Genomic DNA, 24532 nt, shown 5'->3' with positions numbered 1-24532 from the left:
GTGTTTCTCGTGCTACATGGCAGTGCCCCTTAAGTATAGGGTAAGTGGCCTCACATGGATGTGAAAGGGAGTGAGGGTGCTGACTAGGCTAGCTGGACAAGAGTTAAGGAGCAACTCGGGTCCGAGCATTGACCAACGGGCGGTCTAGTATTTAAATTGAGTGTGAACTTCTAAGGTTATAAAACTTTACAAATCTAAATAAGGCTAGAAATGATGCTTACCACTTGTTCACATGCCACAAATTAGTTAGAAGACAGGGCGCATGGTTCACGAGTGGGCATCCCTTGCCCGCAAACTGGACACGCCATAGCAGGTAGTCACAAGAAAACAAGTCATAGGAAATCAATTTTGGAGTAAGCAGAGATGGATATATCTCCTCTTCTTGGAACAAGTAAATAGAACGTATTCCTGAGCATAAAACTGGCTCAGAGGGAAGCCTAAACTCGGATCTTTGACAGTGTGCTCCATGTCCTTGCCACACTACAAGTGACAGGAGGCGTGGGCTCTCATAGGTGACATGAGTCCTAGCCTCATTATAGGCGACACGAAGCTCCCTGTCCTCCCATACCTTGGCATAAAATAGGGGAAGACCGCAATTAGATGGTGACATTCCTCCCTAGCTTCTACAGTTGGCCTGAATGAAAAGCCTCAAGATACACTTGAAGAAGTTGTGGGTAATCTTTGAAGTAGTCTTCATCAACTCATTTTGCGTCTATAAGCAAATAGTTCCAGAACCTTTTTTTTTCTCGAGAAAATGATCCTTCTATTAGTTAACAAAAAACCTGTCTCCAAGGGCTAAATACAACCACGAAGGGCTAGATACAAACCCGCCTCCCATGTACAGAGCGGGAATCAAAGAATCAAAAGGTGGAGAAAGATGCACTTCTCCTCCGGTTGGTCTGTCTATAAGGAGAAGGCTATCTCATACAAGGGGAGGAGGAGGGAATAACCACACATGTGGTCTGTAATGCCACGTGGGGATCACCACCTCTATCTGTGAGAAAAGGGCTAGGCCGCCAGAGCCTCAAGAAAGCTTCTTGTCGCTTCTGCATGCGGTTAGAGCTAGTTTGCAACTTCCCCCACTGATCGTGAAGGGTAGTGATGTCTTGATGGATTATACTCCAAAAGGCACAGATCCTAGCCTCCATGCGGATCCACTCAGTTTGAGCCCTAGAGTGTATGCATACTCTATACTCTAACTCCATCTTTCACAATTCCGATCTCTGTAGGAGGGGAAAAGTGGTACTGCACACTGAAACATGAAGAAACATAAAAAGCAGCACCTTCAGGTTGGAGGACACCATCTCCCTCGCCTGATCCCTAAGGCTCAAGCCACCCAACTCCACAGAGAGAGAGAGAGAGAGAACTTTAGGACATCATACTCTCGCTATAAACGATTTTCGTATGAATCAACAAAAGCTGATTGTGTACAAGAGCTTAGAACCACTCACAGTAAGAAGTACAGAACGGTGATTAGTCAATGACACATTAGCATGCCGTAAGTGTCATGTCATTACGTACCACATCAGCATGATGCCAATATGACATCATCATGTGTCACGTTACAGTTGACATCAACAGCCTCATGATCTGTGTATGAACCACCACTGTATGACTAGCTGTGTAGGATATTCTTGGTTGCTCTGTAAATGGTCTTGGAAACTTTTCTCTATGCTTGTTGTAAGCTTCCCATTATAAGCAAAAGCCAGGTATGTGCAGCCTAGATATCCCAACCTAGTCCTGACACTAATGGTGGCCGTCGTGGGCTTGATGGTAAGATCTAACATACATTGCTAGATAGTTTTTAGGTAGGTGCAGACCATTAGTTGTGAAATGGACTGCACTAGGGTTATATGGTACTATACTTCAGGTTGCAAGGCCCACAATAGGCAAAGGTGAGCTCAATATGGCCATGGGAGATGGGGGAAACTTTTACACATCCCGAACTAAGTCTACACCATATATGGTGGCACCGATTATGTGTGCAGACCAATGCGATATAGTCATGGTTGTGTCTCAGAGCCTATATATATGGGCACTTTAGGCACCATCTCTATATATAGTCCACAAGCATTTAGCCCTTGTCTTTCCCATCATATAGTCTTCTCTACAACATCTATAGATTACCATTGAACGCTCTCCTCCATGTGCACACAATTGTTAAGTTTTCCCACCATCTGTTGTTGTAAGTATCAAGATGCACTTCTTACATGGTATCAAAGTATCAGTTTTTGATCACCACTTCTCTGTTATTTTCCCACTGTCTAGTCCTTGATCTCCACTTTTTGGTTATTTTTCTTCTTACTAGAATAGGAGAAATGACATCAATAAAATGTGATGCTAGGAAGTCAGACAACACCAACTCTCCTCTTTGGAAGTTCCGACTCATGGTAATTTTGTCGTCTCTTAAGCCATGAGACACAACAATGGGGCTTGATGTGGAGCCTAAGTCAATAATGAGGCCTAACGAAACTACATCACCACCAAACCCATCTCTAATGTTTGGTTGGACACAGATACACTCTTGCTCCATTTTTACGATTGTGATGTGTTACATGCCAAAACGAAAGCTGGTTGTGATTAATGCGAAGCAGACACAAAGTAATACTAATCAAATTTGAAAATACACAGTAGACGAGATGTGGAAGTCCTAATCTATTGTATATTCCCAAACATGAATATTGTACAACGATGATGCCAAATCTACATTATCAAGATATGATCTAGTATGCATTGCAACTTGCAAACCAGCTACAATGCATACGAAACGTTATTGCCTTGTTGTTCCCCACACTGTGTGCTCTAAGGTGCAAAAGATATGTCTTTAGTGGTGATCTAGATGCCTTGGTTGTTGCTTCTAGCCTACTATGATTTGCAGTCCCTGTCGTTGAATTCCCATGAATGAGCCTTGATCTTCCTTTATATAGGGATCTAAAATGGCAGGTTATATGCAAGCCGCTACCAGTTTTTAGGTCGCCAAAATGTCATTTTACATGTTCATATTGTGCCCAACAACTGCCCTATGCATTGGGACACACCTTGTGCGATTTCAGGCCCCAATTTGGTGGGCAATGCTACTAAATTGAATCACACTCACCCTTGAATGCTTAAGAGGTAGCTACAAGGAACAAGTATGTGTATATGGATATGCACATAACATGCCCTCTTGCTATACATGGAGCACTTGGGGACATGGTGTACCCTTGCTCCATGCCCCTTTGCTTGTCTTTTGGTCTTGTTCAATGGTAGGCACTACTCCAAACTCTGTGGCTTAACTACACGTATGGGTGCCTAATGTGCTATCAAAATTATTCGAATGAAACCACATTCACCCTCTAATATTTCATAAAAGTGGTTGCAAGGAAAAAGCATGGCGAAGTGCAACTCTACTTGGGCATGCACATGACATGTCTTCACGCTTTTTTTTTTGTACAAAAATTGAATTCTTTGTATGGATTATTAAGGAGTGTTTTCAATTTTCTATATAGAAAATGAACTCTATGTATATAGATTATTAATGAATTTCTTCAAATTTCTAGACATTATTTGTTTTTAAATGGAAAATCTTGTGTCTTACATAGTGACTCATTTTGCAGATCCATTGCTGTATAGATTCTAGGACTTCGTGGCAATGGCTTATATTCCCTAGGGTATAATATAGAAAATAAAATTTCCTAGTTAGAAGGAAGAAAATAACTCTGATCTGTCTAGAAAAAATTCTAAGATTTTGTAGTTTCGTATCAAATTTCTATAGATTACTGTCAAGAGTTCCTTGAGCATTGGACTGTTGCTAATTTTGACAATATTAGTAGCAACCTAAAGATGACACCTATATTTTTATGAGACCGCTATATTCCATTCATAGAGAAACCATGGTGAAAGTCTAGTCTAAGGGTAGAGTGAACTCACTCCATCCATCAATATCCTGTTACTTGGCAATCTAAGAGCTTTCCGAATATAGCTCTCAAGAATATACATTATTGTAGCAATTGAGTACGTAGACCTTATGGTAGGAATTAAGTACGGTATCGGCGGCTCCCTTGGACTCAACACAATGTGTTATTCCTCGATTATGAAGGGAATAGTTGTACCTTAATTTCCCTAAAGATTCTATAATCTAAAGTTAATTCTAAATTTTGTTCTTGAGTTTCTAAGTTTTTTATCAAGTTTGGTCTGTAGGTTTACCTCGTAATTCGGGTCCACACTCCACCCAACTACCGACTTTCTAGAATTTAAATCCTTTATCAATGTTGACGAGTTCCATAGACTCGGTCTAACTCCATCCAATCCCATGGGTTAGCGTGCCATCGTTCATTGGGCCTATGGAGCCGATGTGAAATGACACACACGTAATTAGAATTCCCCTTTTTATTATGTATACACACGTAAGCGAAAAAATAGAGCTTACAAACACAATCCACGGTTATACATTGTTTACATAATATGCAACCCTATCAATTAATTATGGATTAAGCTTTCATTTCAAGATAAATTTTGGAAGTCTACTCTAAGGTGAATTTCACTAGCATAATAATAACTTATAAGGTTCCACACCAATAATTTCTCATTAGAATATACATCCTAAGGAGCACATATAGGAAAGCCTCTTTTATTTCATTCTTGATAATTTCTCTTTTGTAGAGAACTAAATATTCAAGGAAAAATTATTATTGTTTATGATAGGAAAATTTAATGAATTCTTTGATGGTTGGGAGCTTCAGAAGTAGGCAAGTGTTTCTCTAGGGATTGATATGGCCTTCTTTGTCTCTTCTCCACTTCCTTTTGTTCATCGGATCAAGCTTGGGTTGATGAAGGATAGTGGGGCTTGCTGTGGACCCATTGGTCACTGCTGCATTGAGTAAATTGTGATTGTACACTTGTCTCAGTCAATGATAAAATCTAGCATCTAGCTGCACTTTATGACACCCTAATTCTATTTAACGTGATTACTAATTGCTTCCAAGGTAAGCTATGAACTAAGCATGTTTAAAGCTTAGATTAGAGTTGTTTAATGATGATCATCCTCTTCTAATTAAAAACCCACGAATTTTTCTCTAAGGAAGGGGGCTTTTAATAGGCCAACTAATCCTTATGCAAGCCCAACTAGCCTTGTGCCAAGTGGCTCCATTGCATAGTTAATTTGTGGGCTCAACTAGGTAATGGTAGGCTGGATCTTGATGTTGAGTTTGGATGATTCACAACTAGTTAAAATGGTGTCGATATTAGTTAATTGTGTGCTATGGTATGCTAGACTAAGGCTTATCAATTTGCATGGGCCTGCATATACTAAAGTTAACTCTTAGAGATTGTACGGTGGCATCTCACTGTTTAAAAACAACTTACTACTTGGTTTTTCAACTTTCCACCTAACAAATCCATCTTTGGTTTTTCATAAAACCATGGTTTTGGAACCTTAGTCCATTTAACCTTAGGAGATTTTATCAATTAATGTGCACACTCCTTGCCTAAGGTGAGTCTTTAACCATTTTATTAGGTGTAATCATTATATTTTATGTCAGATATTTACACTAGGGTATATTGAACTCATTTTTGGGATCTTTTTAAAAATTCCCTTATCTCCATTTATTACTCATTGCTATCATGGTTGCACACACGTGTGCACATTAGCAAACAATGCTCTTATTTAAATTTTTTTGAGATTAAGAATCTTGGTACTCTTAGTATCACTAAGTTTTATACACTATATTTATTTTAAAAATATTATACCTCAATTACCGATAATTTTTATCATTTATTCCTATTTTCTCTACAACATGTCACAAAATGTATTAATGCCAAAACATAATTTACGTTTTTGGATATTCTCTCTTTAAGTTGCTTCCCCTCTTTATTACCAATACTTGTCTATATATTACCATGCAAATACTAGACTATCAATGTTACCAAATGTTATGTGGTAAATGTGATGGCATGTTAGTTTAGGAATGCCATCCAAGTATGTGATGCCATATTATTTCAAGAATGCCATCCAAGTATCCCCAATAGAGACTATTAAAGGTAAAATAGTTGTTGTGATTGCATGCTTTCATTAGTTGTTTTCATGGATGCTTGTTTGTAGTAGCCGTGTGATAATTCATATCACATCTCACTTTGGTGTGATAGGCTTGGTAAAACCCTTTCATAAAGAGGATAAGAAAATATCATTTTGAGATGAGAGTTTCTACATTTTCATTCTTTTTTACATTTTCAACATAAAGATGTGCTGTCAACAGTTTGTAGAAGGAGATTTCTCACGATCCTCTCTTTATTTTGTAGGTCTTGGAATGTGATCCGAACTCTCAACAACTTGAATGGTTGGCAATATGTGGTTGGGAAACACTTATAGACGTGGATGCCATTATTTGTCTGCGCTCTCTCAAGGGGCTTCAGATTCGCAATTGTGGGAGCCTCCAATCGCTACCGAAAGGAGTAGCAAGCCTGACGGGCTTGATGAGCCTCGACTTGTCTTTCTGTCGGAGCCTCCAGTCGCTACCGGAAGGAGTAGCAAGCCTGACGGGCTTGACGAGCCTGGGCTTGTCTGGGTGTGGGAGCCTCCAATCGCTACCGGAAGGAGTAGCAAGCCTGACGGGCTTGACGAGCCTCGGCTTGTCTCGGTGTCGGAGCCTCCAGTCGCTACCGGAAGGAGTAGCAAGCCTGACGGGCTTGACGAGACTCGACTTGTCTTGGTGCAAGAGCCTCCAGTCGCTACCGGAAGGAGTAGCAAGCCTGACGGGCTTGACGAGCCTCGACTTGTCTGGGTGTGGGAGCCTCCAGTCGCTACCGGAAGGAGTAGCAAGCCTGACGGGCTTGACAAGCCTCGCCTTGTCTGGGAGCTTCCAGTCGCTACCGGAAGGAGTAGCAAGCCTGACGGGCTTGACGAGCCTCGGCTTGTCTGGGTGTGGGAGCCTCCAGTCGCTACCGGAAGGAGTAGCAAGCCTGACGGGCTTGACGAGCCTCGGCTTGTTTGGGTGTGGGAGCCTCCAGTCGCTACCGGAAGGAGTAGCAAGCCTGACGGGCTTGACAAGCCTCGGCTTGTCTGGGTGTGAGAGCCTGCAGTCGCTACCGGAAGGAGTAGCAAGCCTGACGGGCTTGACGAGCCTCGGCTTGTCTTGGTGCAAGAGCCTCCAGTCGCTACCGGAAGGAGTAGCAAGCCTGACGGGCTTGACGAGCCTCAGCTTGTTTGGGTGTGGGAGCCTCCAGTCGCTACCGGAAGGAGTAGCAAGCCTGACGGGCTTGACGAGCCTCGACTTGTCTATGTGCCGGAGCCTCCAGTCGCTACCGGAAGGAGTAGCAAGCCTGACGGGCTTGACGAGCCTCGACTTGTCTGGGAGTTTCCAGTTGCTACCGGAAGGAGTAGCAAGCCTGACGGGCTTGACGAGCCTCGGTTTGTCTGGGTGTGGGAGCCTCCAATCGCTACCGAAAGGAGTAGCAAGCCTGACGGGCTTGACAAGCCTCGGCTTGTTTGGGTGTGGGAGCCTCCAGTCGCTACCGGAAGGAGTAGCAAGCCTGACGGGCTTGACGAGCCTCGACTTGTCTATGTGCCGGAGCCTCCAGTCGCTACCGGAAGGAGTAGCAAGCCTGATGGGCTTGACGAGGCTCGGCTTGTGTGGGTGTGGGAGCCTCCAGTCGCTACCGGAAGGAGTAGCAAGCCTGACGGGCTTGACGAGGCTCGGCTTGTCTTGGTGTGGGAGCGTCCGGTCACTGCCTAGAAATATAGCAAGCCTCACTGGGCTGGTGGAGCTCCACCTTGGGCGTTGTTGCGGCATACAAGCACTGCCGGATGGCATGTTTGGACAGCTACCATGCCTGCAGGAGCTAAGTTTGGATAGCTGTTACCTTCCTCGAAGAACTCTGGTACGCCCACTCACACCCGCGTCTTCGAGCAGCAGCCCAATATTCCTTGGAGCAGCAGCACACAAAATTGGGCAACGCCCACTCTATTTTACACACCTCTTCTCCTTGCCAGATCAAATCTCCAACAAGCTGACGTCCCTCGACTTGCAATTTTGTTCCGTCGAAGTGGAGGCTTTGCCGAGCCAACTCTGTCAACTGACTGGGCTGAGGGATCTGTGGCTACGGTTTCGGGGCTGTTCTTGCCTTCCAGAAGATATCGTTCACTGCACCAGCCTGACACGGTTGGAATTTGGCGGTCGTGTCCAAACTTTACCTTCACGATTGTCTCGATTGGAGGGTTTGGAAGACATCAGGATTTATTGAATTGAGGTATTCACACGTGCGGTTGCGACAAAAAATAAATAATGAAGTAGTGTGTCACTTTTGTTTGCGAAGAAACTGATGTACCACACATTTTCAGATGCAGCTGCGCATGGTCTCCGCACATTTTCAGATGCAGCATCCCCTATAGTGATGAGGAGACCAAACAGGGCTTTTACATGACATCTTATATGCAGATCCTCGTATCCCCTAGTAATGTGTACTTCTTCAAACCGGCTTCTCTGCCAGATCTGTTCTAAGACTATACACTATTTAAATTTTGCAAATATTATTAAGCATCTTTTACGTTCTTGGCTTAATTTTGCAAAGATTATTCAGCATCCTACGTTTTTGGCTTTTCTTCTTAATATATTGCAAAGATTATATTAAGCATCCTACATTGTTCAATGCTCCTTGGATTTGAGAATGGAAATTGATTGGCCGTTACCATCCTAGGGTAACCATGTACACCCATCCCCATACCACCACGAGAAATCAAATATAGCTCCTTCCCCATGTTTAAGATGTTTTGCTCCAATTTTTCACTCTAGTTTTATGTCTTGCCTTCAATGTGAAAGTGAAAAAGTGAAAAACATGTTAGTATTGAGTTGCTCACAATTGTCTAGTACATCCATGTAAACATGATGGCCATAGTTCTTCGATTTTTGTCTTTCAAATATGAGCGAATTCATCAGAGCAATTAGAGTAGTAGAGGAGCAAATTGGGAATGATGGGCATGGAAGTATATAACATGTATCTATTTTGGTGCTTTTTCTAATTTGAACAAGGGCCTTGTGGTCGTCCCACATAGCCACTACAAAACTATTCAGCATCACCTTTATTCCCATTAGATATTTGTGTACCTAAAAAGATGTGCAAATCAACTCACTTGGGGATGTAGGGTTTGATGTCAATCAACTTTGAAATACTATACAAACCATCTCTCAAATCTTAAAGCAAGAAGCTTTCGAATCATTTGAATGGGCTAAAGAGGAAAAGAGCTTGTATTCTTCTTGTTCATTTTGTTGTATTGAGCTACCCATGATAAATGCATTAATTCAAAAACTTTTATATTGAGTGTTAAGTAATGATTACAAGCGAAACCATGCAGATGTAAATGTGCCCTAGACTAGTGTACCACTATGATGGATATGAGATCTAATATGCCAATCCTGGAATAAAGCGCGCCACCAAAATTCCTAGCACTAGTATTGGAAAGAAATTTACTCAAAGGGCTACCAATACTACCTTTCTAGAATCCGTACTACATACATCACTTACCCCGATACTACCTTTTGAGATCCATATTACTCACTCGCACACAATTGATGACCTTGTAGGGCATTGTGATCGCCAAACAAAAAATTTGCAAGGAAAACTTATTAAGGTCCAATAATTACGGCAAGTGAAGACATTAGAAAGGAAGAAAAGAGCTAGTCAAAAAATAGTAAAAAAAGAACACCCTTCATAGAAGAGCACTTAATAGATCAACCACATGAATAATTGCCTATTGTTGACTATTCAGGTTATTGGAAGAAGAATAATAAAGGAGATCCATGTAGTTGAAAACATAATCCCGAAGAAGAGTACCAAAGACTCCTTACCTGCTTCGTGTGCAGGATAGTAGAGGAACGAAAATTAAATTATGAATTAACGTAAATGCTTGAATAAAAGAAGGTTAGCTAGAATACATGGTAGAAACTAAATTAGAAGTCATGATAGTCATCAATATAGAACTCTAGTGTAATGTAATCATTGTCGTGTACTCTCTTTTACTTAACCATGGCCATCCCATTGTTTTAGCCACCATAGTTGAATCCTAACCCCAATCCTAAAATGTGAACAAATAATAAGTTTCTTTAATTTACTAAAATCCAATTTGTATTACAAAAGGATGAGAAAATATAGTTTATGAATAATGGATAGTTGTACCTTGGGAAATTGGGTTTGTAGATGACCTTTTATAATAATGGATAAAAATATTGACTCCTTGCTCCTTCAAAACTCTACAAATTTCTCTATAGATCCCAAGACTTGTGCAAACTTTAATAATCCACCTCTTGCAGCTCAAATGATTGCTTTGAACCTTGATAATCTAACCTAGATTCACTTTGGCACTTATTGCATTATAAACTAAGAAAAAGGGTACTCTCCTAGCTTAATGAAAAGTTTATGGATTTCTCATGGAAAGGGAAAGAGGGGGGGGGAAGGGACTCTTTTTATATTTGAAAGTGATGAATGTATGCCTCTCATGCACTATTAGTCTTGTCAACTTAGAAGTCCATCATATCTTTATGCAACTTTACTTGAATCTTCATGCATCTATCCATTTTCTCATGCTCTCAAGCACTTTACATGCATCCACCCATACATATAGTTAACTAACACGTCTATGCACACGTTTAGAGTTATCTATTAGTTCACTATGCTTAACTCCACATTAATTATTATTTTTCCTTCCAAAAGTTAGCCCTAAGCAATTCATACTCACCTTTCAAACTTATACTACTATAATCTTTCATCCATTCACCCTTGAATTTAATTAAATTACACTCTATTCACATCCTTTGCTAAGGGTAATGCGTAAATATTTTATTTTATATTTTTACAAATAATTCTTATTATTTAATTGTACTCTATTCACATGCTTTGCCAAGGGTAATGCACAAATATGTTATTTTATCTTTCAATGGATAGTTATTATTATTTATTTTTAAAAATAATTATTTTTATTTATTTTAAAAATGATTTTTATGCTTTTCTTTCTTTAATTTAATCCCAATGTGCAGGGAGTGTAGGTGCACATCGGGAAACCAAAACTTAAATTTAACACATGGCATCTCGACTATTAGTATTAAATTATGTTTTCTAACCTCAATAAATATTTTTTATTTAAAAGTGCTCATATCAAAATATCATCTTCTCTCACTAGAAATATACATCCAAAATAAATTCCTTAACTATATTAGGATAAGGGGAAGAGGGATCTTACACTCTCCCCCACTTGAAGATCCGAAATTTCCTCATCTTGCAATTTGGGGATAATATCTCCTCAACTCTTCCTCTTTCTCCCAATTAGCATCCTCAACTGAGAAAAACTTTCATATGATTAAATATTCTTTTAAGATATTGTTCCTAAGGGGTTTTTCTTTGCTGCCCAAAACTGTTATAGTTCTAATTTCATAACCTTGACCGGGAAAGGTGACGTGCTCGTCATCCAATATATGACTTAGATGTGCAACATACTTCTTCAATAATCTGAAGTGAAAGACATTGTGAATCTTTAAGTATGGAGGGAGAAAAATTTTGTAAGCTTGATCTTTAAGTCTCTTCTTATAATCAGGCGTGGTCCATAATATTTGGGTGATAGCTTCTTGTACTTGCTACCTTGGATCGTATATGAAGAAAGACCATATCACCTTCATCAAACTCTTTGATAGTTCACTTTAGATCAGCATAATGCTCTTGAATAGCTTTGATATCCTTCTTTATAGTCTTCATTTGATGATCCATTTTGTCTAATATTTGCTTCATCATTTTCACTCTGATTAATGTGTTGGACCAATTCAATGGCATTATATAATTTCTCTGTAAAGTGCCTTAAATGTACTCATCTCTATGCTTCGATAAGAAAATTCTACCAGATGTACATAATTCTTCATCTTCTAGGTTCTCATCCACAAAACGCTCAAAGTATATCTTTGATCACTTGGATATGTCTGGTCATTAGTTTTCATATGGTAGATAGTTCTAAGATCTAGAGAAGTACCCATAACTTTAAATAATGCAGTCCGAAAGTGGGATGTGAACTTAGCATCTCGATCACATTGACTATTCTTTTAGGTGCAATCCATGAAGTCTGAATATTTCCTTCAAGAAGGCTTCAATAACATCAAGAGTATTATATGGCTTTTTCAATGGAATCAGATGAACAACCTTAGTCAAGCGATCTACCCACGATTATATCTTGCATTAATTAAAGGAAATCCAGTAATGAAATCCATACTTATACACTCCCACTTCATCTGCGGGTTATGTAAAGGGTTCAAGTCTCGTGGCATTTTTTATCCTTTTGGCAGACAAACAGTTTCAGTGCGTAAAGGATTTGAAATCACGTTTACCATGAGTAAGGAGGCCTTCTTGCTAAGCGCTTTAGATCATCTCTTTTCTTCCCGATGTATACTTGATTTCACAAGCATGTGTATCCATCTTCTTTGCCTCATGTTAAGATCATTCTGAGTGAAAATACATTTTAAGCTCTTATGATCTATAACTAAGGTGATTTTTTATCTGAGAAGATAAGTGTCACCAAGACTTCAAGATGTGCACTATTGCAAGCAACTCTAGGTCATGAACATAATAATTCCTTTTACGAGGTCTTAAGTTTCAAGACTCATAAGCTATGGGGTGTCCTTGCTACATTAGGATTTTGCCAACAGTGAAATCAGCGGCATTGGTAATGACTTCGAAGGGCTTCCCAAATTCTGGCAAGTTCAGTATAGGATTCATTAGTAACACGACCTTCAGCTTATCAAACACACTTTGACACATTAAAGAACAATGAAAGGGAACATCCTTCTTAAGAAGTGCCATCAAGGTAGAAATAATCTTCGTATACTCGGGAATAAAGATTCAATACCACCCTATCAACCCTAAGAATTATGTGACTTCCTTTATTGTCTTTGGTTCTAGCCAATCCATTGACAGTTTGCACTTTTGTGGGATCATTGATATTCCATCTCTTGGCCTATGAACCCTAGATATTTAATTCGATCAATAAAGAAACTAAACTTGCTCTTCTTGGTGAAAAGTTAACGCTTTTTGAGGACTTCCAAGACTTTATCACATGCTTCTCATGATTCATAACATTCTTGGAGTAAACCAGAATATCATCAAAGCAGACTAAAACAAAATCATCCAGATGCTCTGTAAATATTTCTTACATCGATAAATTAAAGATATCAAGGGTATTAATTAATTTGAATGGCATTATTGTGAACTCATAATGTCCCTATTGGTGTTAAAAGCCATCTTAGGAATATCCTGCTTCTTAATTCTGATCTCATAATATCCTGATTTTAAGTCAATATTTATGAATATCAGGGCTCCATACAAATGGTCTAACAACTCATCTATCCTATATTTTTTCTTAATGATAAGTCAATATTCAACCCTCAATAATCAATGCATTATCTGAGAGTTCCATCCGTCTTTGTCTGGAAAAGAATTGGCACATCCTAAGGGGATACATTGGATCAAACAAAGCGTTGATCCCAAAGTTTCCTCAACTATTCCTTGGGTCCAATTGCTTTTGGAATGGCCATATTATAAGCTCTTTTTGTAGTTGGATGAGCTCCAGTAGGTATCAACCATATCTCATGATCAACTTCACAAGTCAAAGACATTTTAGATAAATCTTCAGGAAATATGCTAGCATACTCACTCAACCATTCTGTTTCTTTGTATTTGACTCTACCTAGAGGATTGAGCTTGACAATCTAGATTGCTTGTGTCTTCCTAAGTTCCTTCAATAACTTGGATGCCTTTATAAGTTCTAGGGTAGGGGCTCCAATTACTCCAATCCCTTACACCTTGTTTCCATGAAGATACATGAAGGAAATAGTTTCTTTGTGACAATCTAGATTGCTTGCGTCTTCCTACGCTCCTTCAATAACTTAGATGCCTTTATAAGTTGTAGGATAGGGTCTCCAATTACTCCAATCCATTGCACCTTGTCGCATAAAGATACATGAAGAAAATAGTTCCTTTGTGACAATGAATATTAGCTATTTCTACATGAGCCAGTCATACCAAGAATCCCATTATATATGCCTAAGGACAAGACTCTAAACTTAAGTTTGGTCAGATTCCCATTCAAGGAGAACTGAATTATATCCGCCTCATGGCACATAAGGACCTTTCCACCTGTATTGGTTTACCCTACGTCTTGGCGATTACTAATTTATGCAAGCATCTGGGTGAAATAAACGAATGAGTTCTTCTGGAACGAGCCAAAAGCTTAAAATCTTTACCTTTGAAATTGATCGAGGGACATGATTATTGAAAACTACTAGTTTTGTCACCTTGGTGTGCTATATAGCAGCAAAAATTATGCCTCTTTCTTCTCTCTTCACGTGAGTTATGGTAATAGCATTAGAATCTATTAACTGGCTGGAGCTTACCTCATCTACTCCAGTTTTGAGGTGGGGGTCCGTAATTTCTCTTGATTGAAGAAATGTGTCAGCAAAACATGCTTGGCCGGGGGAGGCTTGGTGTGGTGGATGTTAGAGAAGCCGGGTTTGATTTCGAGGAGGAAGAGGATGGGGAGGTCGGTCTCTTTCTTGTTGTCCTACACACAAGCTTGAGCTCGGGCTTGCTTCACCACAACACTTACCTCAAGAATATGGCATTAGCAAATAGTTGTGCATGTGCTCAAAAATAGCTTTAGTATAGAGCATGCATAAAGTCTCTCTTTCCTATTCTCTTTCAATCCCTCTGCTCTTTCTCACATGCTTTCCTCTTATCTACTCAATGTATCTCTCTCACACACAAATCAAAGCACTAAGAATGTGCTTACCATGTTGACATCCAAAAAGATGACCTCAGTTTGCGACTAAACAAGGTTAATGTAAAACACCATCATTGTAACATGCTAGAGAAGAAAGGCAATATTGCATGAACATGAGCAATCATTATTTTTGAAATTTAAGAGAATATCACACTCTTATGATACACACACACACCCTCTTCATTTCTATTCATAAAAGAAGGTAAGCATGGAAACCACAAGTGAGTACATTTAATGGTTTAAAATCTTAAAAGGAAATAGATCTTGTACTCTTTGTCGCACAAATGATACACTTGTAACTCTGCTCTGTATACACAAGAAGATCCCAGTATGATACACAAATGATATGGGGACTGGGGGCCTATTTATATGCCCCCACATGAGCAGTCGGCCTGCTGGTAGGCAGCCGACTGGCCCTGAAAACTCCACGACCAGCAACACATCCAGTTGGCCAGATCATCAGCAGTCGGCCACCTTTGGCATGGGGTCGTGGACCGATTCAGCAGTTGGCCAGCAAATGGGATGCCTCCCAAGCCACAGAAAAATGGAAAAAATAGGAAAAAAATGCGAGTGAAGAAAAATGATAAAACACCTCATAAGGGCGGGCACACCCATAACAAAGGCCCTGGTGTATAAATCTAGACAGGAGATGACTTCTAACACCCCCCTCTCAGCTCCTGGCTGTGAAACCAACCACAGGGAGCTGGGGTGCCGCCTGAGCAAATCCTGAGATAGCGACTTCGTGAAGAGGTCCACCGTACTGTCCTCCGTCCGAACAGAACTCTTGCAAGATGTCATCAGCAACGATCTGTTCACGATCAAAGTGCCTCTAGATGACTATGGGTACCTCCAGTGGAAGCCCAAACCTACTATGCAACCTCTGCATTCTCACCACCTCACAAACAGCATCACAAACAGCCCGATACCCTGCCTCTGTACTCGATAAGGCAAAAGATGAATGTCTCCTACTGCTCCGTAAAACTGCTCCTGGGCCTGAAGTAGATCTCGTCGTATCCAGATCTCCTCCCCAAACTGAGTCACTCCAACCGTGGAGTCGGACTCCATCCAATAATCCCCCTCCTGTGTACAAGAGTCCATGATCCTTCGCATGCCACAAAAACCACAGGAAACGCAATCTGCCTCCCAAAGAGTCATCTACGACCATGAGCTCAACTGCCTCATCCGGAAGCTCCTGTCCAATCTGGTGTTCATCAACCAGATCAATGAACCATACTGGTTCTGAGTCAAAGAGGCATGACACAGCTCACAAGGATCAACACCTGTTATGGTTCACAAACAAGTTTTGGAAACCTACTGAAGACCACGCAAGGCCTTCTGAGACCTGTCAAACACCCCCTTTGAATCTGGAACCACAAAGCCTGGAGAACCCACCTCCTTCTGCAAGTAATCACCTGCCACTTGCCTGGCTTTCTGAAAGGTCCCCGTGGAAAGAACATCCTCATCTACTGGAGGTGCTTTGTCCCGAATACTACGAGAAATGAGAGCATAAGTGATTTAGCTTCCTCTGACTGACAAACACAAGAACTATCAACATCAGTACTGGAAAGTTCTTGCCAACTGTTGCCATCTACTGGCAAGCTATCCACCATCTGATCTCGGAAAGCTTGTACCTGCACACTTAAGTGGCCATTTCCAGACTGCCACTCATCACAAACCTGAGGACCTGGGAGAGAGAGTGGTGAAAGCTTGTAAACTCCATTCTCCACTCTGCCTTCCCAAACCACCTAGCATGTTGCTTTGTCCCGGAGAGCAACAAAGTGCTCATCAAACTCCACCCATACGCCAGTCTTGCAAACCTGATGCACTGACAACAGATGAAAACCAAGTGACGGAATATACAACACCTGGGAGGAATGCTTCCCCCCTCTACTATCGAGAACTATCTCCATCGTGCCCTCACTGTGAACTGGGATAGTGGATGTATCTCCAGTAAGAATGTGACCAAAAAGCCTGCAGAGATCTTGTAAACCGGAACGGAAAGGAGTCATGTGCCTGGAAGCACCACTATCTAGAATCCACTCGGTCAGTAAAACGGACTTCTTCTCAGAAGACTTCTCCAACGAAGCCTTCCCTTTGCCCGTGTTATGGCCTTTCGACCGTTGGCCAGTTAAGGCCTCCGAACCTTCACCCTGAGGAGGGTTCGTGAATCGTTCCTCCTGGTCCAGGACCATGGGCACAAGCTCCTCCCACGTGATGGTGCTGAGCCTGCCACTCGTAATCAAAGACGAGTAAAATGTTGAGTACGAAGAGGGCAAGTGCGACAGCAACGTTATGGCCATGTCCTCTGACGATATCTCCTTCCCAGCCTGAAGAACGGACCCTGGTGTTGACACGATCCCACATATGTGTCTGGGCCTCCCGGTCCTTTCGGATCGATGGTAACTCCCCTTCCTCTGCTTCCGGCCGTGGAACCCCTTGCCAATATGACATCATCATGTGTCACGTTACAGTTGACATCAACAGCCTCATGATGTGTGTATGAACCACCACTATATGACTAGCTGTGTAGGATATTCTTGGGTGCTCTATAAATGGTCTTGTAAACTTTTCTCTATGTGGTTTTTGTTGCATATCAATGCTCCACCCTCAATTGTAAGGATTCTAGCTAGCTCTTGTTGTAAGCTTCCCATTATAAGAGAAAGCCAGGTATGTGCAGCCTGGATATCCCAACCTAGTCCTGACACTAATGGTGGCCGTTGTGGGCTTGATGGTAAGATCTAACATACATTGCTAGATAGTGTTTAGGTAGCTGCTGACCATTAGTTGAGAAATGGACTGCACTAGGGTTATATGGTACCATACTTCAGGTTGCAAGGCCCAAATAAGGCAAAGGTGAGCTCGATGGCCATGGGAGATGGGGGAAACTTTTACACATCCCGAGCTAAGTCTACACCATATATGGTGGCACCGATTATGTGTGCAGACCAATGCGATATAGTCATGGTTGTGTCTCGGAGCCTATATATATGGGCATTTAGACACCATCTCTATATACAGTCCACAAGCATTTAGCCCTTGTCTCTCCCATCATATAGTCTTCTCTACAACATCTATAGATTACCATTGAATGCTCTCCTCCATGTGCACACAATTGTTAAGCTTTCCCACCATCTGTTGTAAGTATCAAGATGCACTTCTTACATGGTATCAAAGTATCAGTTCTTGATCACCACTTCTCTGTTCTTTTCCCACTGTCTAGTCCTTGAACTCCACTTTTTGGTTATTTTTCTCCTTACTAGAGTAGGAGAAATGACATCAATAAAATGTGATGCTGGTAGGAAGTTAGACAACACCAACGCTCCTCTTTGGAAGTTCAAACTCATAGTAATTTTGTTTTATCATTTATTCCTATTCTCTCTACATGTCATAAAATGTATTAATGCCAAAACATAGTTTATGTTTTTGGATATTCTCTCTTTTAAGTTGCTTCCCCTCTATATTACCAATACTTGTCTATATATTACCATGCAAATACTAGACTATCAATGTTACCAAATGTTATGTGGTAAATGTGATGGCATGTTAGTTTAGGAATGCCATCCAAGTATGTGATGCCATATTATTTCAAGAATGCCATCCAAGTATATCCCCGATAGAGACTATTAAAGGTAAAATAGTTGTTGTGATTGCATGCTTTCATTAGTTGTTTTCATGGATGCTTGTTTGTAGTAGCCGTGTGATAATTCATCACATCTCACTTTGGTGTGAAAGGCGTGGTAAAATCCTTTCATAAAGAGGATAAGAAAATACCATTTCGAGATGAGAGTTTCAGCATTTTCATTCTTTTTTACATTTTCAACATAAAGATGTGCTGTCGTCAACAGTTTGTAAAAGGAGATTTCTCACGATCCTCTCTTTATTTTGTAGATCTTGAAATGTGATGCGGCCTCTCAACAACTTGAATGGTTTGGCAATATCTCGTTGGGAAACACTTATAGACGTGGATGCCATTATTTATCTGCGCTCTCTCAAGAGGCTTCAGATTTGGGATTGTGGGAGCCTCCAATCGCTACCGGAAGGAGTAGCAAGCCTGACAGGCTTGACGAGCCTCGGCTTGTATAACTGTGGGAGCCTCCAGTCGCTACCGGAAGGAGTAGCAAGCCTGACGGGCTTGACGAGCCTCGGCTTGTCTAGGTGTGGGAGCCTCCTGTCGCTACCGGAAGGAGTAGCAAGCCTGACGGGCTTGACGAGCCTCGGCTTGTCCAAGTGTCGGAGCCTCCAGCTGCTACCGAAAGGAGTAGCAAGCCTGACGGGCTTGACGAGACTCCGCTTGTCTGAGTGCAGGAGCCTCCTGTCGCTACCGAAAGGAGTAGCAAGCCCGACGGGCTTGACGAGCCTCTCCTTGTATGAGTGCAGGAGCCTCCAGTCTCGCTACCGAAAAGAGTAGCAAGCCTGACGGGCTTGATGAGACTCGGCTTGTCTTGGTGCGGGAGTCTCCGGTCACTGCATAGAAATATAGCAAGCCTCACACGGCTGGAGAAGCTCCGCCTGGTGGGTTGTTGCGGCATACAAGCACTGCCGGATGGCATGTTTGGACAGCTACCATGCCTGCAGGAGCTAGGTTTGGATAGCTGTTACCTTCCTCGAAGAACTCTGGTACGCCCACTCACACCCGCGTCTTCGAGCAGCAGCCCATTTTCTGTACCACACATTTTCTGATGCAGCTGCACAAATGGTATAAAGCAAATAGCACTTTTACATGACATCTTATATGCAGATCCTTAGTAATGTCTTCCCAAATGGTATAAAGCAAAGTTTTGTGATCAAGTACTTCTTCAAACCGACTTCTCTGCTAGTCTATTCTAAGACCATACACTATTTAAATTTTGCAAATATTATTAAGCATCTTTTACGTTTATGGCTTAATTTTGCAAAGATTATTCAGCATCCTACGTTTTTTTTTTGGCTTTTCTTTTTTTTTTTTTTTTTGAGGAAACACAGAGCTATAATACTGGGTATGAAAAAACCCCAAAGTGCCAGAGGTGGCCTACTGAGGGGGCATACAAACTGTGCAGTGGGAGGCGTGAAGCCTGTGAGCAGTCGGTGCTACATCTTGGTGGATGATGTGATGTGTGCAATATGAACCACTGTGGGGGAGAGTACTCCCATCTAGCATGTCCTCCAACAATCCTGAAGAAGAGACCCGTGCGCCCCCAACGACGAATGAAGGCCTGGAGTCTGTCCTGAGCTGTCTGTGAAGGCCGACAGGAATCATCATACGTGGAACGCAGTGCACGGATAAGATCGAGCCAAATCAGGACTAGAGTATCACGTGTCGATTGCCGCGTGTGACTAAGGACATGGAGACAACGAGCTCTCCAAATGTTCCACATCGCAATCGCGGCAATCACCATAAAAACATCATCCCTCTGCCAATGCTCCATGTGCAAGGCGTCAGGAGGAATCATACTGAGGTACCCCCTCCGATACCCCGTCGCCGTAAGCATAAGCACAGCATCAGTGCCCTCACCCTCAAAGAACACATGAGGTCCCGGCCAAGGAAGGAGCCATAACACAGACCCCCAACTGAGGAAACCTGCATGCTGACCAGCTCTGCTGAGGAGAAGAGCCACTGCTCGCCAAACAGAGGAAGCCATAGGACACGACCAGAGGCAGTGGGTCTGAGACTCCTGAACCTGGTGATCACAGCATATACAAATGGGATCATGGCCCATCAAGGCACCCCAAGTGCCGACAGCAAGACCAGCATGAGCAGTCAACCAAAAAAAGAGAGTGATCCGCCGAGCAATCCTCAGCCTCCAAATAGATACCCAGTACTGTGCCAGGAAGGCATGAGAGAGACCTGCATGTAGCCAAGTGCCCGAACGCGTAGGTCTATGTAACTGTCGTCGAAGCAAGCAGTGCCTCCCAATCCGAACAGAATACCCGAAAAAGGAAGTATGCCTAGCGCCGGTCTCCACAGCAGGCCACTCCCATTCCCCGGGGTCCCAAGTCAGCTGCGAAAGAGGCCGTCCCTCCCAGATCCATAATCGCCAACGGGCAGCCATACCAATGTGAAAAGACGGGTCCACCTCCCGTCTTTTCCTGAAAGAGCCAACAACACGGATGGGAGTCCAGTCAGCCTGACGCAGCTCCTCTAGACAACCCAAACCATGAAACTGTAATCTGACATGGCCAAAAGCATCTGGCATGCCCATAGGGATAAAAACCATAGGCCAATAACAATGAGAGCTCCAAACAAGAAAGGGTGTACCTGCAGTGCCAAACATGCATAACCATCCTGAGTGCTCAGGCATCTCATGTAAACCCCGAATGGCACGATCCCAAAGCTCTGGAATAGCTGCATCAATCTCTGCAATCCGAGGCAGAATACCCCTGCCTATGGAGAACTCCTCCCCAATAAAATCTGCCGGCAGCTGCCGCGTCTGTGACCAAGCATGCATCGAAGCAGCCGGGCCGCTATCCCAAGCCGCCCAGTCAATGTGGGTCCTCTGGCCAAGCTGGCGACCCTCAGTATCCAACACATGGGGATTCCAGATCAAGGGCTGACGCTCAATCTCTGGCAGAGAGGCAGGAGAACGTCTATGCATGCCCTGTCTCATGGAGATCCATATCTGTAAAATGGAGCGCATGAAGGGTGACAGATGGGCTGTACGCAGAGGAGAATCTGAAAAAATATAGCGTATACACGCAGCCCAAGAATGACCATCGCGGGTTCCCAACTGCGGGGTCACTGTGTGCAAAACCGATCTGAAAAGAAGCTTCCAAGTTTCATTGCCCGGAAACAAGGCGCGGACAATGAACTTGGTAAGCAAAGCACGACACTGCATCTCTGGATCAATAATGCCAAGGCCCCCCTCTGCAATGGGCCGGATAATCGTCTCCCAACGGACTCTAGCTCTAGTGTCAACAGTGCCATCACGGCCACTCCACAGGAAGTTGCGAATCAGGCGGCGAACCTGCCGCATCACTCCCGTATGAAGCATCCAGCAGGAAGCAATGTACCAAACAGATGCCAACAGTACCTGATTGGCCACAAGGACCCGCCCTGCAAGAGACAAGTGCTGGGAAGACCAGTGGCAGAGCTTTCTGCGAAGCGACTGCAAAACCGGCGCAAACTGCTGCTGGGGAGAGATATCCAGTCCCACCTGAAAACCCAGATAGCGACAGGACTGACCCCGCTGCAACCATGTAAACCCCTCTGCCACACCCCAAGACGGGACATCCTCAGAGCCAACCAGCATACCATATGACTTGTGCCAGTTAATGCGAGCACCACTGGCCAAGCAATAAACATCAAGAACTGAACGCGTCACATCAAGGACAGCAATGGCATAACGGACCATGAGCAAAGTATCATCAGCATACTCCTGATCAATCAGGTCACGCTCGCCTGTAAGTGGCAAGGTGACTCCCTGTATATCTCTCTGCCGGGCATGAAGAAAGTCAGAAAGTGCCTCTCCCACAAATAAGTACAGAAAGACTGCAAGGGGGCATCCCTGTCTCACAGAGCGAGAGATGTCAAAAGATCTGCCAACAAAACCCCCAATAGTCACTGCACTGGCTGCTGATCTGTAAAGTGCAGATACTCCGGTGATCCACTGCTGCGGAAACCCCATGCGAGCAAGAGTACCCTCTAGGAAGGACCAATCCACCCTATCGAATGCTTTCTCAAAGTCAAGAAAAAGCAATGCTAGGGGAGTGCCAGTAGACTGAGCCCACTCTACCGCCTGATGGTAGCAAAAGATATTATCCAGGATACATCTATCCTGGATAAAAGCAGTCTGTGATCCATGAATGATGTCTGGAAGAAAGGGCCTCACTCGCACTGCCAGCATGGAAGCTAATATCTTATATACCGTAGGAAGGAGAGTAATGGGGCGCCACTGTCGCAGGAGCGTGCCATCCCCCCCCTTAGGTATAAGAGATATGAGCCCAGAGCAAAGAGACTGAGGCATGGTCCCAGAATCATAAATCTCCTGAAGCCCTCTCAGCAAGGGCCCTGAAACTGCATCCCAATGAGTAATGAAGAACTGTCTAGAGAGGCCATCATCCCCCGGACAAGAAGCAGGGTCAAGAGCCTCTACCGCCTCGCGTAACTCCTGGACTGTGAACAAAGAGCAAAGGGAACGAGACATGTCCGCAGTGACTGAACGTCGCGTGTGGGACCATACAGTAGCTCTGGCCGCCTGAATGTCATCTGTCAACGGATCAGCACTGAATAGATCAGCATAATAGACTGTAGCAATCTCCAGGACTCTATCTGGGTGAGTCTGTAAATGCCCATGGTCATCCAAGACTGCACGAAGAGCAGTCCCACAAGGTCGCTCTCTATGTGATGCAAAGAAGTCTTTGTTCATTCGGTCACCGAGCGCTACCCAACGAGCCGCAGATGCGTGACCAGAAAACTCAGACCTCCTCTCTTGAACTGACCGGATCTCATCAAGCAACTGTGCATGTATACCAGCATAATGTGCATCTCCTGGATGGGACTGCAAGAGACGCTGCACCGATGCTAATGGTGCAAGCAGAGATCGCTCACGCTGGGCCACCTCACGACGACAAGCGGAGGCGGCCGCCCGGCAAGAAAAACTAGACTCTCTGATACAGGTGGCAAGGAACTCAGCATGTAGGAACTGCACTGCAGAGGACTGCGAAGTGGGATCGGCTCCCCAGATCTGAGCAACCGAAGCAGAAAGATCGCTACCAGAGAGTAGCCTGTCCGGAATGCGAGACCCTCGGCGAACTGCATGAGGCCGCTCAAAAGAAATAGTCAATGAGACAGGGCTATGATCCGACATCGAGGTGCCAGGCCAGATGCAAGTGGAGCCGCCCAGGAAGGAGGCCCAATTGCCAACATAAAATCTATCCAGCCTCTCCAGTAATCGGCCCTGCTGACGACGAAGACCCCAAGAAAAGGCCAAGGAGCAAGGCAAGTGGGCAAAAGAAGGCGTATACCACGCGTCAACAGCTCGAATGCATAGAAGAAACCTCTCCCAGGCATCCTGCTCTGAAGGTGCGATAGAGGTCAACACAGGGGCGACCTCTGCCTGGAAGTCACGGGCAGACTCAATGTTGTTAAAGTCACCTCCAACAACCCATGAATCTACCGAGGAAAGCAAAGGACACAATGCATCCACTAAGAGGCTCCAGAAAGCTGAACGAGCTCTGGCAAGAGTCGGGGCATAGATCGACAAGAAGCCAATCCGAGAATCCGCAATCCTCACAATCACATACATCGCTCTGCCAGGTACCAGAATACCATGCCGAAGTACCGAAGCCACAAAGGATGAGCTAACGGAAATGCAAACACCACAACTGTGACCGGAGTCCCCAATGGCCGGCGACCAGTAAGAGCGGGACCCAGAGCCCAGGAGGTGACCAAAGGGATGCGCCAGCTTATGCTCCTGAAGCAGCAAGATGTCTACAGATGGCGAAGTGGCGCTAGCAATCTCCCGCTTTAGTCGGGAAGCTCTGTTCCCAACTATCCTCGAAGTGCATAAACCATTAACATTCCAAGAGAGGATATGCATAGCACCAAGGAGGAGGAAAAAACTGTATATCCAAATCAAACACCCACGAGCAAGGAGTCAGCAGACCCCAAACCAAAGGTATAAGGCAACCACAACAGTGAACAGCCAACAAGCTGACCGAAGCAATACATCCCATGAAAGAGCATGTACAGCCAACAAGCTGACCGAAGCAATACATCCCATGAAAGAGCATGTACAACTATAATCATGGCATCAAAAAACATCATGTAATAGC

At 43.4% G+C, this 24532-nt stretch overlaps 2 protein-coding genes across 6 annotated transcripts in view; one reads left to right on the top strand and one right to left on the bottom strand.

Annotated features, from left to right (window-relative positions):
- LOC147633977 (disease resistance protein RML1A-like) overlaps positions 1–8534 on the top strand; it is a 38273-nt gene extending 29739 nt beyond the window's left edge. The window contains exons 7-8 of one of the 3 annotated variants that reach the window (XM_086805051.1): positions 6277–8223; positions 8321–8534. In XM_086805051.1, coding sequence (XP_086661177.1) covers positions 6277–8217 — 1941 coding nt within the window. In that variant the 3' untranslated portion in view covers positions 8218–8223; positions 8321–8534. Of the gene's footprint in view, positions 1–3596; positions 5467–6276; positions 8224–8314 lie in introns of those variants that run through there. The other 2 variants (XM_086805050.1, XM_086805052.1) reach the window with 2 other exon arrangements.
- LOC147633976 (uncharacterized) overlaps positions 1–24532 on the bottom strand; it is a 66938-nt gene that overhangs the window by 29672 nt on the left and 12734 nt on the right. The gene's annotated exons all lie outside the window — the stretch shown is intronic.

Source organism: Cibotium barometz, chromosome 11, assembly GCF_041138505.1.
Source record: "Cibotium barometz isolate CiBa-2024 chromosome 11, ASM4113850v1, whole genome shotgun sequence".
NCBI lineage: Eukaryota > Viridiplantae > Streptophyta > Polypodiopsida > Cyatheales > Cibotiaceae > Cibotium > Cibotium barometz.
Note: the sequence above shows the minus strand (reverse complement) of the source record. Positions and strands in the feature narration are given on the sequence as shown.